Raw genomic sequence first — 14119 nt, forward strand, 5'->3', positions numbered from 1 at the left:
CGCCGGGCGATCGAATCGCGATAAAAACTGATTTTGCGCAGAAACTTTTTTCCGCGATCATAACTACGTTCGATATTTATTGTGACGGTTCACGGCTCCGGCCGGTTCTTCAAAAAACCGCAAGAACGCGGCAGGCAAGAAACCTTGCGGCTAAAGAGTGACGATTTCGTTACCACATCCGCAAACACCCTCGCGAAGTCTCCATTTCCGGCCTTAACGACCATCTATCATTTGTGTCCGGCTATCGTCATATCGTTCCCTGATGTACATAATAGAGAGATTTCTTCGTAACAAAACAAAATTTTTACGCGATTTGTCTTTAACAAATTATCCCGCTTTCCATGTTTCTTAGACGTTCGGCAAAAATTAATTTTGACAGCTGATGCGATCAATTTCGACGGTGAAGCCGTAACACGTGTGTTTTCACTTTCCTTATAAGGTAGAAACGTCAATTTGCACCGTCTGGGGATTGTAAAAATGACACGATAATTACGCATGAAGCGCGGCGAATGGAGCAATTTCGCGTAATCTTCCGCACTTCGGATCACTTCGAGAAACTAACTAATTCGCCGCGGCTCCTCTCCCTCCCCCTTGACACTGGGATTCACTCATCGTGGAAATCATCGTAATACGTGCGTCAATATGTCTCGCAAAGGTTTCGTGACCAACGTTACGGAACATTCTCGGAACGAAGTTCTTTCACTACGTCACTTAGCGCGCACGTAGGCGATGTTTTAAAATTACAAAATTGCGGATATTAGTCGCGTACACTTGTGCAGCCGCGCAGCGTATATGAATCCGTACATGCGTACATATATATTTTCGTCACTTGCAGCGAAAGTTCTGTAGGCATCGACACTGCGTATATTTTGAGATGTTTGCTTGCACGTCGTTTTATCGCAGTCCTTATTTTTTCTATCTATCTTCCTCTCTGTCGAACGGTTATCAGCGATAACGAAAAACATGCTTGCACGATACAATATAAACGCACTTGGCTGAAAGACATCAAATCTTATGTATTTCTTTATCTCTTTCTATAGGAAATTTATTTGTGTTTTTTGTTTTCAATTATTATTATTATTCAATAAACTAATCTTGCATTTATTCGAATGTAATCACAAATTATATTTGAGACGCAAACGGATGTGCGCGCTAACGATTACGAAAGAAATATATGTTTATCATTTTCCGGCTCTATTGTTTCCAGCTTTTTATTTTTTTTTGTTTTATCGCCACGTAGATAGAATAGAATGTTGTACCGTGTCCACAAAATAGCGTATTCATATATTCGACGTTGGAACATCTAATATTTGCAGAAAACGAGCGCGCGAAATCTGGTTCGATGAACTGCGAGAAGGGTGAACGCACCAATAACCCGATAAAAATGATAAGAAATGCAATTCGTAACATCAACCTGATAAGTTGAGTCATCCTTCGGATGTGAGTGTCATACCGGGTGTCTTTCGTCGCGCTACTTTTCACAGAGTTTTATTTCGGGAAAAACGCGAAACGGAGAGTATAAATCATTTTAATGCGTCATTTATGAAGTGTGAGATTATGCGTTACCGTGATTAAAATATATACCACGTGAAATAATGGTAATAATAAAACAGTAATTTTTCTCGCGTACGTAACAGCAGTGAGTAGCTCGGTTCTTGCCGGTTACCCATTACAAGGGTCGTTTAATAACGTTGCTCTTGCCGTTAACCTCGTAAACGATGGCAACAGTGTGCTCGCAATGCTGCGAGGGACACGAAACTTGTTCGAACTTGTTCACGGTGAACGCGTGTCGCGCGGCGCGGCGAGCGATAACGCTCTTTCCCGCCGCGATAATTGCCCCGATAATTAAGGCGCTTCGCGGTAGACCTTAAACTTTAAACCTTCTTCCTCGGGATGCCTACGCACACATCGAACGAGTACATGTCGGTCACCTGCGTCTATGAATCATTCTGTCAGTGTTATCTTACTGGATTCGATTGAAAAGTTAAGCATCGTTTACGCGTATGACGCAATCGTAAATATGTATAGTCTCCGTATGCAAAATAAATTTTGATTACATCACTCAGTCTTCGCGTAATGCGGACATTAAGTAACGATTAGAAATATCAGATAATCAAAAGATGCGACTTTCAATATTAAAATAAAGATTAAATTAAAGTATTAAATTTAATTTAATTTTAAAAAATAGCACCTTTTGATATTAAATTTAATTACTTGATAGACTTAGATGTCTGAAAGTCAACGTTCATATCGCGATCTTTAAACCAGTAGCTTTCAGCCATCGCGATTGATGATTATTTTACTGATACGCGTAAACATATCATTAAAATTCTGCGGAAGTCAACTTCCATTTCGTCAGATAAATTAAGATACAGTATACTTGGTTTAATTATAAATACGACACGAATCAAACGCGCGTTTTAAATTATCATCACACGATAAATCTGTATTTTAAAATGAGATTTTGTATCGAATTTCGCTGCAATTTATTCTTCTTCGGGAGCATACTTTACGCTGCCAAATTGGCCTGCGGAGAGCCGTGGACGCCGATCGTCCGTCGTGATCGACCGCGCGCGCCCGAAACAAAGTAGCACAGGTTCCCGAGCCGATGACCAGCATTCGCCCACGCGACCGCGGTGGTCGTTCTAAAAATATACAGCCTGATCCGCGCGTACGGTGCTACCGGTTTTAAATCTCAGCTGCTACCGAGCGGTAACCAGCGCTGCGTGTTGTGTGTGCAGCACCGATACTTTCCACCGGAATAAAACGACACGACGCAGGGTTGCGGAGGATAGGGAGGGGTTGCTCATTAGACGTTTCCAGCCAGCTAAACTCGAGGATCGTCATGATGATCATCGCGCAGCGAGAAATGTCTGCGACACGAACCCCGATTGCCGGTTCGAAGACCGCGAGAGCGGTTATTAAACCAACATTTGCATTCACGACTAACAGATTTAGCGAGATACGATTTACGATTTCTCCACGACGATGGAAAATTGCAACGTCGAGCGACCAAGCATTTATTTATAGGATCGTTATAAAAATCGCGTTCGCATCGGACGAGATTTTAGAATTTTACGAGCGATGGGATTTCCATAAATAAAATTGATTGACGAGGAAAAGTGTCCAGTGTTGTATTAAAAGTAAGGAAGATGTCGAATCTAAAAAAGCTTGATAAGATATTTGACTGTTATAATGTGTGATCATATTAGATACTTCATGAAAATCAGTTATTCGAAAATATATGATTCAGACTAATTAAATAAAAATCAATAGGAAGCTTGATGAGACGCGTCTTGTTTTGCAACGCATTTAAGAATCAACAAACGACTCTTCAGGACGCGCGATCAACGTATTGATTTGATAATCTTAAGTTTCAGGATTGTTTTCTATATTTCACGCTTGTTTAATATAACAGATAGCATTTTTATTTGCCTTTCGAATGATTTTTCGAATAAAATACATTTGGCGGCTTATCTAATCGCGGCAGAAGAGTAAGTTACTTTTTAGTTAGGTCAATCTTATCTACGAAAACACTTAATTGCTTCATATTACACATATTGTGTAACATTTTGTAATTCCGAAGCTTTTCTCATCTCCCGGTAGCTCGAATAAAGCTCGTTATCCCGCGTAAAAGTTATAAGTATCAAAATTCCCTCCGAAGTTCTCGCAACTAAGTTTAACTTCGTTAAGCGAATCGACTTCTCGTATAAGGCACAATCAACTCATCTCTCGCTGAACTCGCCTCTTTAACTTTCACGTACATTGAGACAATTAGTTTCGTAGAAGTGGCGCCTCTCGCAATAAATAGTTCCTGCGAGACGCGCGCGGTAAGTTTGCCAAGTGCACTCGCCGTATCGATCCGCTGGGGAATCAGATTGGGTTCAAAGCACACCTTTATACGCCCGGAAAATTCACTAAAATTCATGCGCACGCGACATTATCAGCGTCGCGGAATTATCACGGTAGCACTTGACTCACGGTATCGCGTCGCGGCCGATATAAGCATCGATCCGCCGATATCGACGTGCCATTCCGACGTCGAGCGGACCAGCATCTCAGCACACATCTCGACTCCGGTTTCCACGGTCTATAGTGGTAATGTCATCTCTCTGTAACGTCATCCCCTCGATGCGCCGAGATTCACCTGGCCTTTAACTCCCACATCTGATATCCAGTGACAATGTCTCTCCCTGCGCACCACTCCTGACATTAATCTGTTCTCTCTCTCTCTCTCTCTCCCTCTGTCTCTCTTCTCGCGCGCACCGTACAGACGTCGATCGCTCATCGATTCAAGTGGCACGTACGTTCGCGCTTTTGAGGCTGTTTAACACGCGTGCAGCATCATTGTGCCTACGTTGCGACTCACTGAAATTCGTAAGAGGCAAAGCGCGCTCGATTTTTCCGTCGGATTGTACGCCAATCCTGTTCGAGCGAGATCCGCGTCTCCGTTCTCTAAGTTCTAAAATTAGAGTTCTGAGTGTAAAACGAGAGAGATTTTCGAAGCACACGATATTTGAATCTTGAATGGATTAAACGCTCCCGTAATGTGACTGCATTTCATCGCAAAGTGCGTGCAGCTTGTAAAACTCGACATTACGCGAATTCCATGCGCGATAAAGAGAATAACATTAATGGTAATGCCGACTTTTTCTTTGATCACGCTGAATACGGGATTCCGTTTTTCACGCGTGTCGTACATGTCCGCGCAAACTAATATGCTCATATTTATTTATGTGGCCGTGCTGTAGCGACTAGGCGGCCGGCGCGCCGCCGTATGCATTGTGAATCAGCGCGCGCAATAGGAGTATATTGTGTTCTTGTTTCTCTGTTCATCCATTCATTGGCTACGAAAAAAAAAAAAAAAATAAAAATAAAAACAGCTTAACCGAGCGCGTAACATTGTCATGAATATCATTCGCGTCACAAATTATCGAGAAGTTAAACGCGAGTCCCGCTCGTGTGCGTTTCGCTCGTGTGCGTTTCTAATTAATTATAGGCATGTCCGAGCTCATTAACTCGCATGTAGTCATTCCGGCAATTAAAGCTAATCTTCGACACTGCAGACCGACGCGTTATCAGTCGAGCTTCTATTATTGTCATCGGTGTATATAAACGAGATGGGCCTGACAGTACCAGTGAGATTGGTGCGATAATATCATATTTATTGTTATTATCAACATTATTCTGCTTATAATATTTTTTATCTCTGGACAAATTAAAGTTATCCGTTTGCTAGAATATTATTTAATATTTTATTGAAAAGCGCTAATTAAAAGAAAAATAGAATCTCAATACTGAAATTAAAACTAAAAATCAAATATATCTTGCACTTTTAATTGGATTTTTTGCCAGAGGTTTAATTTTAGATAACATAAACGTTTCCGATTTGCGACAGCAGCTACCCCCGTATTCCGGAGTTCGTACTCTCTTGGTCGCGTAAACTGCGCAGTTGCGCTCGAGTGTCGTTTTGTCGTGTCATACGCGCCTTTACGGCTCCGAAGTGCATACGGCCGCCGGTTTGTTCGTGTGCGTAGCCTCTCACTCTCTCCCTCGACGAGATCCCATTGCTACGTGCTACACGCTCCGCTATATCCAAGACCATGTCGCGCGCGCGCCACAGAAATGCACTTGCGTCTTCCGAGTGTGGAAACGAGTTCGCTCTGATATCAATATCCATTAAATAAAATATCGTGGCAAAATTAACGTGGAAGGCGACTATTTGAGAATGTAAAAATTCTAAAAATATGTACGCGATATTCTGTTATGAAATTTACCATAAAAAAATGACAATAACAAAAAAATACAGTAATTATATTATATTACTAATTTAATTTTTCTGCTTTATCGCAAGTCACGACAATTAGTCGCATTCGTCTCTTTCTGCAGCATATTTGCATTAAACGCGCAAATCGTAGTCGTCATTTTAATATTTTAAAGCATTCTGCATGCTGAATACTGAAACATCGTGTATCTGGTGACTGCAAACACACGAGATTGCAGTAAATGTTAGCGTTCAAACGGAGCTCACTCGCACGGCGTCCAAGCAGCAGACAATGTATTGTCACGCTCCTCGCGTGTTCCCCACCCCAAAGTAAATCGACTACCCTCACCACCGGTTTATTTCTCGCCACGAGTTGCGCGCGCACGTGCCCCCACTGTCCGACGAAGTAGGGCGAAGTGAGGGAAGAAGCCGGTTGTGCCACCGCGAGGCAGAACGTGCGGACCGAGTGGCTGTGAAAGCACAGAATCATTACCACGCCAGACCTCGAGGAGAACAGACGTGTTTCTCGTTATCCTGAGCTCAGTCGAGATCTCGTGTCGCTCTGCTTTCCCTACTTTCTTCTCTCTCGGTTTTTCTTCTCTGCGCGCCGGCCTCTTACCACGCGTGTGATATATCGCGCCAAAGAAGAACAGTTCCGTGACGAGAATTAATTCCGATCTCATCGTGCTGCGATAATCTCGCACACGTGATAGTCCCGCGCGACAGTCTTGTGCTCCGTTGCGTCGTAGGGACGACCTGACGCCACCATCAGGTCGATCCTCATCTGTGTTACACTTCTGCGAGTGACGTGAACCAACCTGGTGCAGTCAACCGCGAGAACATTGAACGCGGAGATCGCTCGTGTTTCGAAAAAGCGCGTCGCTCTTTTTCTCGAAGGACTCACGCTTTTACGAATTCTACGTGGAAGTTCAGTGTTCGAGCAGAGTCAGTCGGTAGTCGCGAGAGGGGACAGTTCGCATCTCTCGCGATTTCCAACAGTGCCAATCACGTCGTCGGAAGTGATTCACTCTGAAGAGTGTCGGTTGCACAAGACAGTTTTCTCGAAACGTCCCGAGACGGAATCCTGGCGAGTCGGCCGCGTGTTAGACGAAACTTAGCTTAGCATCTCCGATCACACACAGGCGAAAGCTGTTACGTGCGCGCACCACGTGCGATCCGCGAGGATGAACGTTGAGAGTGTGCGCCGATGAACTGAACAGTCACGTGTGGCGTCCGAAGGGATTTGAGAATCGCCGCGTGGCACCTCTCGGTGCGAGATCAGATAGGGAGATCCGTTTTCCGGATTAAAACAATTTCGGGTGGGCGAGAGGCGTGTGAAGAGTACAGTGGGAGATCAACGGACCTTTGCTTGGTTCGGTTGCAGTGCGTCGAACCGGACTAAGCGAGAGAGACACGAGCGGAGTTTTTTTTCGACGCAGTTCCTTCGATCGAGGGAAAGGACCGACCATGGCGATACCGTTCTGTCTGCCCAACAATGGCGAAGAGAGGACTCCGGACGAGCAGTTGATGCTTCAGGTGTACGTACAGCTGCACAATGCCCTCCGGAGCAGGAACGCCCACCATCCGTCGCGAAATCGTGAGTTGCACGAATTATTAAGATTTGCGTTCTTGTTCATCGGGGAGAGATTCGATTCTTACGTGTGGACCGAATTCTCTTATTTTTTGATATGAGCGACCTATCAGACCGTGCTTGAGGAAAATATCGAAAGTTACTGACAGATCGACCTGTCACGTGCGTGAAACTGCGGCCGAGCGGCACAGCTTGACTTCGAGGTTAGCAGCGAAAGGGTTATAAATAGTTGTTTGACGGTTGTACTTGATACAGAAAGATAATTACATAAAAACATAAAGACTATAAATTTAGACCGTAGTTTTGATCGAAAAAGTTGAGAAAAAATGCTGAAAAATTGAAAATGCGTGAAAAAAAATATAGTTTAATAATTTTGATGTCTCGTTGCGAAGAGTACATAGATATAGAGTGAGGTTTATCGCTGTTATAGACGAAAAGAAGTGTGATGATTGAGAAATCGTTAAAAAGGATTTGCTATTTACCGATATTTACCGAAAAAGATTATTATGAAATTAGGGATTACACGTCGAGTCGCTTGACATCAGCTATCGATTTCGCGATACAATTGTTGAAAATAAAGTGCTACATGCGTTGTTTTCCCCCCTTATGAAAATTGTACGTTTTGTAAGTCGTAAAATAATATGCGAACATATATGTAAGAAGTTGTCACTTTTTCTTGTAAGAATATCACAATTATGATTGTTCAATAAATATGTAAATTGCTAAAAGTGTCAAAATCCCTTGATTTATTCATTGAATATAACAAATTCGCGTAAGTAACTAACGCTTACTAGCTTTGCTAAAGCTATTGCTGCATAAATTAAAATTACCGATCGCTGAAGCTACTAGATTACTAAAGCTACTCTAACGAGCGAGATAAACGCAGCGAGACAGCGATAGCATCTCGGCCAGAATTCCGGGGTGCAACACGTGGTTGCGGCGGGGAACAGTTCGGAGCGGAGCGCAAGAAATACGCGAGGGACCCACGTGTGACGTTTTAATTTCTACGCCCAGAGTGATTAATTTCATACGCGTCGCGAATAATGTGTGTAAACTGTTCCGAAAAAGTATTTGTCAACGTATGCGTTTGCAAAGGTATCAAACTGCACTCTCACTGTAAAATTAGCATCAAAAGTGATTTGTCATTTATTTTTAAAATAACACGTTTTTCGTCATAAAGTAAACTTAAAATCTTTCTCGGACAGATATTTTTTATAGTTATATTTACAGTTATAATTGCCGAGAGCGCGGTCTATTCTCTTTTTTACGTGTTTAATTTCCGAAAAATTAAAGAATATTAAAAACTGAAACTTTCCTCGATGTTGCATCATATTGACAAATTTTGCGTCATTAATTGAGGTCATTGTTCTCTGAATCATCGTTGAATGATTTTGCTCGGTCCATTCCAAGTCTCAGACCTTGATTTTCAACTTTGTTAGTTGCCTCGGTACATGTCCTTTACGTCATTCAGCGGTAATTGACAAAAGTCCTGAATAAGTCTGGAACATTTTCAGCTTTAATAGAATCCTGTAAGTATTTTTTTTTTTCATGTTGGCGAGACAACAGTTTTATTTTTACAATCATATTTTCATTACTTTGACATTTCGAATGTTCGCGTACTATAAAATACACGACTGAAGTTTCACAAAGTTTTTACATTTTATCCATTAAGTATAAAGCCCGCAATAAATTCTGCAATTTAATTTCACCGAAATTGTTTACATCGAGTGAAATTCACGAAATGAAATTTTTATGAAATGTCCATCGCGAATATTTAAATCCGCCGGTATAAATCTGTTTCTTCTTTCTAACAATATTGACAGTTTCGATCGAGAAATGCGTGCTGCAGTTAGATGGCCACTAAATATGACGCTGCAATACGCGCCGTAAATCGCACCGTAACGTTCCTGCAGTTTGCAATATTCGTTTAGAAAAGTCGCTTACAAATCTATTCGATCTCTCGCGAGATCCCGATGGCTCATATTCGGCGCACAGTAAAATTCAACTTTACGAGAATGCAGCGAAAAGAACGAGGAACGGACGCGGGTAGAACAGATGTAGTGTGGGTGTAGAGCATCGAACGAAGAAAAGAGAGAGAGAGAGAGAGAGAGAAAAAGAGCGTACGGCAGACGATGTCCGGCCATGACCCTGCCCCGCTGGTCGTGCCTCCTTTACGGAGAAAAGAGAGGCGACGGAAGGAGCGAGGAGGATCGGCAATGTGTGCCGTGGGGACACAGGGTAGGGAAAGGGAGAGGAAGAGAGAGAGAGAGAGAGACCGCTGGTCAGCCGCAACGCACGCAGTAAAACGCGCTATAAAACGCGATGCAGCGCGTCCCGGGCGCGACGAAGCCCGAATCTCGGATGTCGATCGTGTCGACGCACCTCGCGGAGAGATTGCGACTATCAACCGCAAGTGCGTGACATCATCGATTGCTCTTTCTCTTTCTGTTTACGGCACAAAGAGAGAGAGAGAGAGAGCTTGCCACTCTCTAAATCAAGTAGAAAATCTGTAAAAGCTGACCCTGCCAAAGCTACGCGCGGAGTTTCTTGAGTCTTTGTTGATAAAAAAAAAAGTATTATTTCAGCACACGTTGTTGCGATTTGTGGAAAAGATTGCTGTCGTGCGATCGATGAATTTGCTCAAGTGACAAACCGAATACATTTCTAAGTGAAGCAAAACGTGAAGCAAATATCCCGATTGCAATTTTACCAGACGTTGGGCGGCGAATATGAAAAGATTTGGCACTTCCTTCATTATCGCGCTGCGGTTTGATAATTGCGACCAAAAAATTTTCGCAGAAACCGTGGCGATAATATGATTTCAATGTTGAAAACACGTCGAGAACTAGGTAGATTGCGCGCAGTAACGCTTATACCGCAGATTACTCTTGTAAGTACTTCGCGGTTATTCGAACCGTGTCGCTAATGAACATCGTCGGTACAACGAATAATTTATGGAGATTTAATCTTTCGACCGTGATGGATAATGTAATCCACGGATAAATCCCCGGCTTCATTGTATAATACATTTTATTGCATTTCGCTCACCGCGAATAAAGCCGTGCGCCAGGCAGAACGTAATTATGCGCCATGCGCAATAATCAAATCTTCAATCGTAAATGCATCGTTTTAATGCGAACACACGTTGCTCTTATTTTACGCGTTTTCGCATAATTTTCATTTACCGCACGATGTTACAGGGGAATTGCGTAATTTCAAGCTTTGTCGTTCGATTTTACGAATGTCAAAAGTTTATTTCCGATTTAGCGCAGAGAAATATACTCGTATCAATTTATAATTATTTACGAAATTATCGGCACACACAATTCTATATTTTATCTTTCTCATTTTAGAAGATAATGAAATTTATCGAATAAAGTTGATGTGTTAATCGTGCAAAACACAATCAGAAATAAAAAGATAACATTCGTAATGATGTTTGCAACGAGATAGGATTACGCAGTCGGCGCGTCGGTCCGCGAGGATTCCTCGGTCTATCCTGCGCGCGTTTAAATCACACGTTACGATGCTCGGCCCATTATTTCACGAACGGAAATAGTGCCAGGCCCGCGCGCGCGTTGCACGAGGGTCAATAACCATAGTTGCCGCGCTTTCGCGAGAGAAGATGCAGAATTGCCGCAGCGAGCATTCGCGTGGTTGCATCAAATCGGGGGTTGTTATTTATAGGAACAGCTGTGGGCAGTCCCCGCGCGCGGAGTCTCTCCACTCTCTCTCTCTCTCTCTCTCTCTCTCTCTCTCTCTCTCGTAACATTTGCAGAAAACTTCCCCCTCGTCATCGAGTGAGGCGTGCGCCTCGTGAGAGTGTGGCAATCGCGATTACGCGCGCGTCCCGAATGTATTTTAAGGCCACCACCACCTTCGCTCTTTTTCAGAGATACAATCGGCACGGACGGCAATCGCTCTAATGAGACGTGTTTACCCGGAATTTATCACGCTCGAATTGCGTCAACTCGTTAGCGCGAAGTACTCGAATAATCCATTACAGTGTGAATCGATTTGCAGATTAATTTCGTAAATGATGCCGCGGGTTACGCGGCGACGATTCGAACGGGGCGATTTATCTCGCTTGCCTCTCTTCTCCCGCGTCTCCTTCCCACAAACCGACCGATAAGACGAATCAAATCGCGATCACTCTAATCGGAGGAGTTCGATTTCTCGGTACGAGAAAGATCGGATGACGCTCGTAACGCGATACGCACTTGACACTGAACTTCGTATTAAGTTACTACTCTATCTGTCTCTCTCTCTCTCTCTCTCTCTCTCTCTCTCTCTCTCTCTCTCTCTCTCTCTCGTAAATCCTCATACTGTAGCAGCTGCTCGGAATTTTGGAATAGATCCACGCCGGAGTCGCAGATGGATTTTCCAACTCGACAAAATTATCTTGCATATTAAATCGCAAGTCGATGATTATTAATAAATTATAAACAAAATATAATTGTTTCTCGATGCAAAACCAAATATTTCATGAGCGCAATGTTAGACCAAAGTTTCTTGGAGTACGCTTGAAATTACATTTCTCAGATCTTCCCCGTTAATAAACTCTAATAAACTTAGATATAATTAGAAATTCTTAATTACATTAATGCACCATGTCGCTATGGAAGCTTTCTCGTCGCCGAGCGTGAAGACTTCAACTATAACTTGCTTGACTTATCAAAGATATTCCACTTAGCAGACGGGGACGATCGATGCCGTCGGGATGAGAACACTGACTGGAGTCTATAGACCTCATGAAATATTGAAAGGAATTCGTCATTGTAGATTGCCGAGTCTCTCCGCGCGACCGCCGCCTCCCGCCATTCATCGGCGAGAGAGCGACTGCTATTGACAGAATTCTTCAAAAATTCATCACATCCCCCGCGCTCAAACGGAGACTCCGATCTCTTCCTGCCTGTCCCTTCTACGTTCCCTTTATCGGACGGTCCGTTATCGTCGCGTGTAAACCGCGCTTTATCTCTTCGCAAGGCAGATACTTGAGGGCACGACGTCGTCGCGTCTTTTTATCTATTCGACCGTCGAGCTTATCGAATTTTTTCCCGTCCTCCTCTCCCGATCCTTCGTGTTTTTCCGTCGAGGATGCCTCGTTAAACGTCGATAAATCAATGTACGCGCGAAGAGCTACGTCGAAGAAAATGATAATAAACACGTGTTCCAGAACTTTCTGAGCGATAGACAGAAACGCACGTTTAATTAATTATCCATACGGTCGTTGATCATTATGCAAGCGTCGATGATCGAGATAAAGAAGTCATTGGATTACAGAATCACGTAATAATGTGGTTTAAATCGGAATGGTAACAAAAAATTATTAGATCGTGCTTTTTCCACGTGCTAATTATTAACCGCGTTTCCGCCGCTCCAAGTTTTTCTAATGATTCAAATCCGCTGTAAATTACATAAGTAGATATAATAAGACTTAACTAGACTGAATAATCCACACACACATATTACGAGGCTAATAATAATAGAAGATTAAAAATATAATTAATCGCGGGAGATATAAAAATATAGGTGTCTCCTAACAAAGAAGTAATTTAACACAAACTTTTTTTGTTTGTCAAATCATTTATTGCAAACATGTTCGCGCGCCTAATGAAGCCGTTGCTTTCGCAAATGAATATTTATCTTTCTGGTTTGTTAATTAGAACGTTGATTGGAGTAGTCAACAGGCACTTCGTGAATTTCGGCAGTCTCTTAACTACCTGCGGCCATTAATATTCATCGGGATGAACATCCACTTTGCCGCACTTACGCACTCTCTAGCGCGCGGTGCGAAACGTTTTTTACGGTTCCTCGGAGCCGCGCTTCCGATAGACCGAGTCAAATAGGGGCACGCGTATCCACCGGCTCATGAAATTCGACAGATTTTATCTGCACGCGCCCTCTCCTCGCGCCTCTGATTTGCGCCGACTCTCGTATTATATATTTATCGCTGCCGGTCATCGAAATTTCATCGAGCGTGAAAGTCAAGTGCACTCAGTTCTCGTGATCCTTCGTGCGCACTGCGGAACGAATCGGTCTCCTTCTTGTTTTTTTTTTCTCCTTCAACACGTGCTTAACCCTTTCTCTTACAAATTTTTTGCCTTTGCTATCTCCGTCGTATCAATTTAGTTACTTGTTAAAACAACTCAACGCATGAGTCGGTTGAAGTGGCGTCATGCACTGTTTTAATTAAAGCACCCCGCAATCCTTAAAAATAGCCACGGGTTTTACGCGCTATCTTCTGTGTATTTTGATGAAGTACAGCTAGCTGAAGGCCCAGTCCCCAAGCGCGCTCAAATACCGCACTGATTAATGCGCTTAGCTCGCCCTCGCGCGATCTTCGCGCTCGACACTTCGCAAAGAGCGTCTTTCGAGAGTCGAAAATAAGCGCTCCGCTGGGGAGAATGCGACGATAAACACTCGCAGGCATTTCAGCTCGCTCCCGATAGATGCAACGCTGCGCTTCGCGGTAAAATAATTCCGAGTACTTCAAATGATTTTTGGAAATTTCAGCAATTAAGCGAATAATTTTTGAAAAGTTTAATAGAACAGGTGTCCCGGTTTGTCGTCACGGATGTGTAAAGCGCGAAATCGGTATCGCAGACGGGGAAAAAAAAAAAAGAGTAAAATCAATGTTCATAATAGGCACGAAGCGAACGTATATTGCGTTCTTTTATTGCTTTGTCTTTACCTCCACACGTGAGCGATGGGCTCGAATCACGCTCCGCGAATTTATCAGGGTCGACGAGGAGAATGGCACG

The 14119-nt window shown here is 43.2% G+C and overlaps 1 protein-coding gene across 3 annotated transcripts in view; it reads left to right on the plus strand.

The window, feature by feature from the left end:
* LOC105672143 (uncharacterized) overlaps positions 1 to 14119 on the plus strand; it is a 354839-nt gene that overhangs the window by 319103 nt on the left and 21617 nt on the right. For all 3 annotated transcript variants that reach the window (XM_067353333.1, XM_067353334.1, XM_067353335.1), the window contains one exon: positions 7149 to 7361. In XM_067353333.1, the coding sequence (XP_067209434.1) occupies positions 7232 to 7361 (130 nt within the window). In that variant the 5' untranslated portion in view covers positions 7149 to 7231. The remainder of the gene's footprint in view (positions 1 to 7148; positions 7362 to 14119) is intronic.

Source organism: Linepithema humile, chromosome 4 (genome assembly GCF_040581485.1).
Source record: "Linepithema humile isolate Giens D197 chromosome 4, Lhum_UNIL_v1.0, whole genome shotgun sequence".
NCBI lineage: Eukaryota > Metazoa > Arthropoda > Insecta > Hymenoptera > Formicidae > Linepithema > Linepithema humile.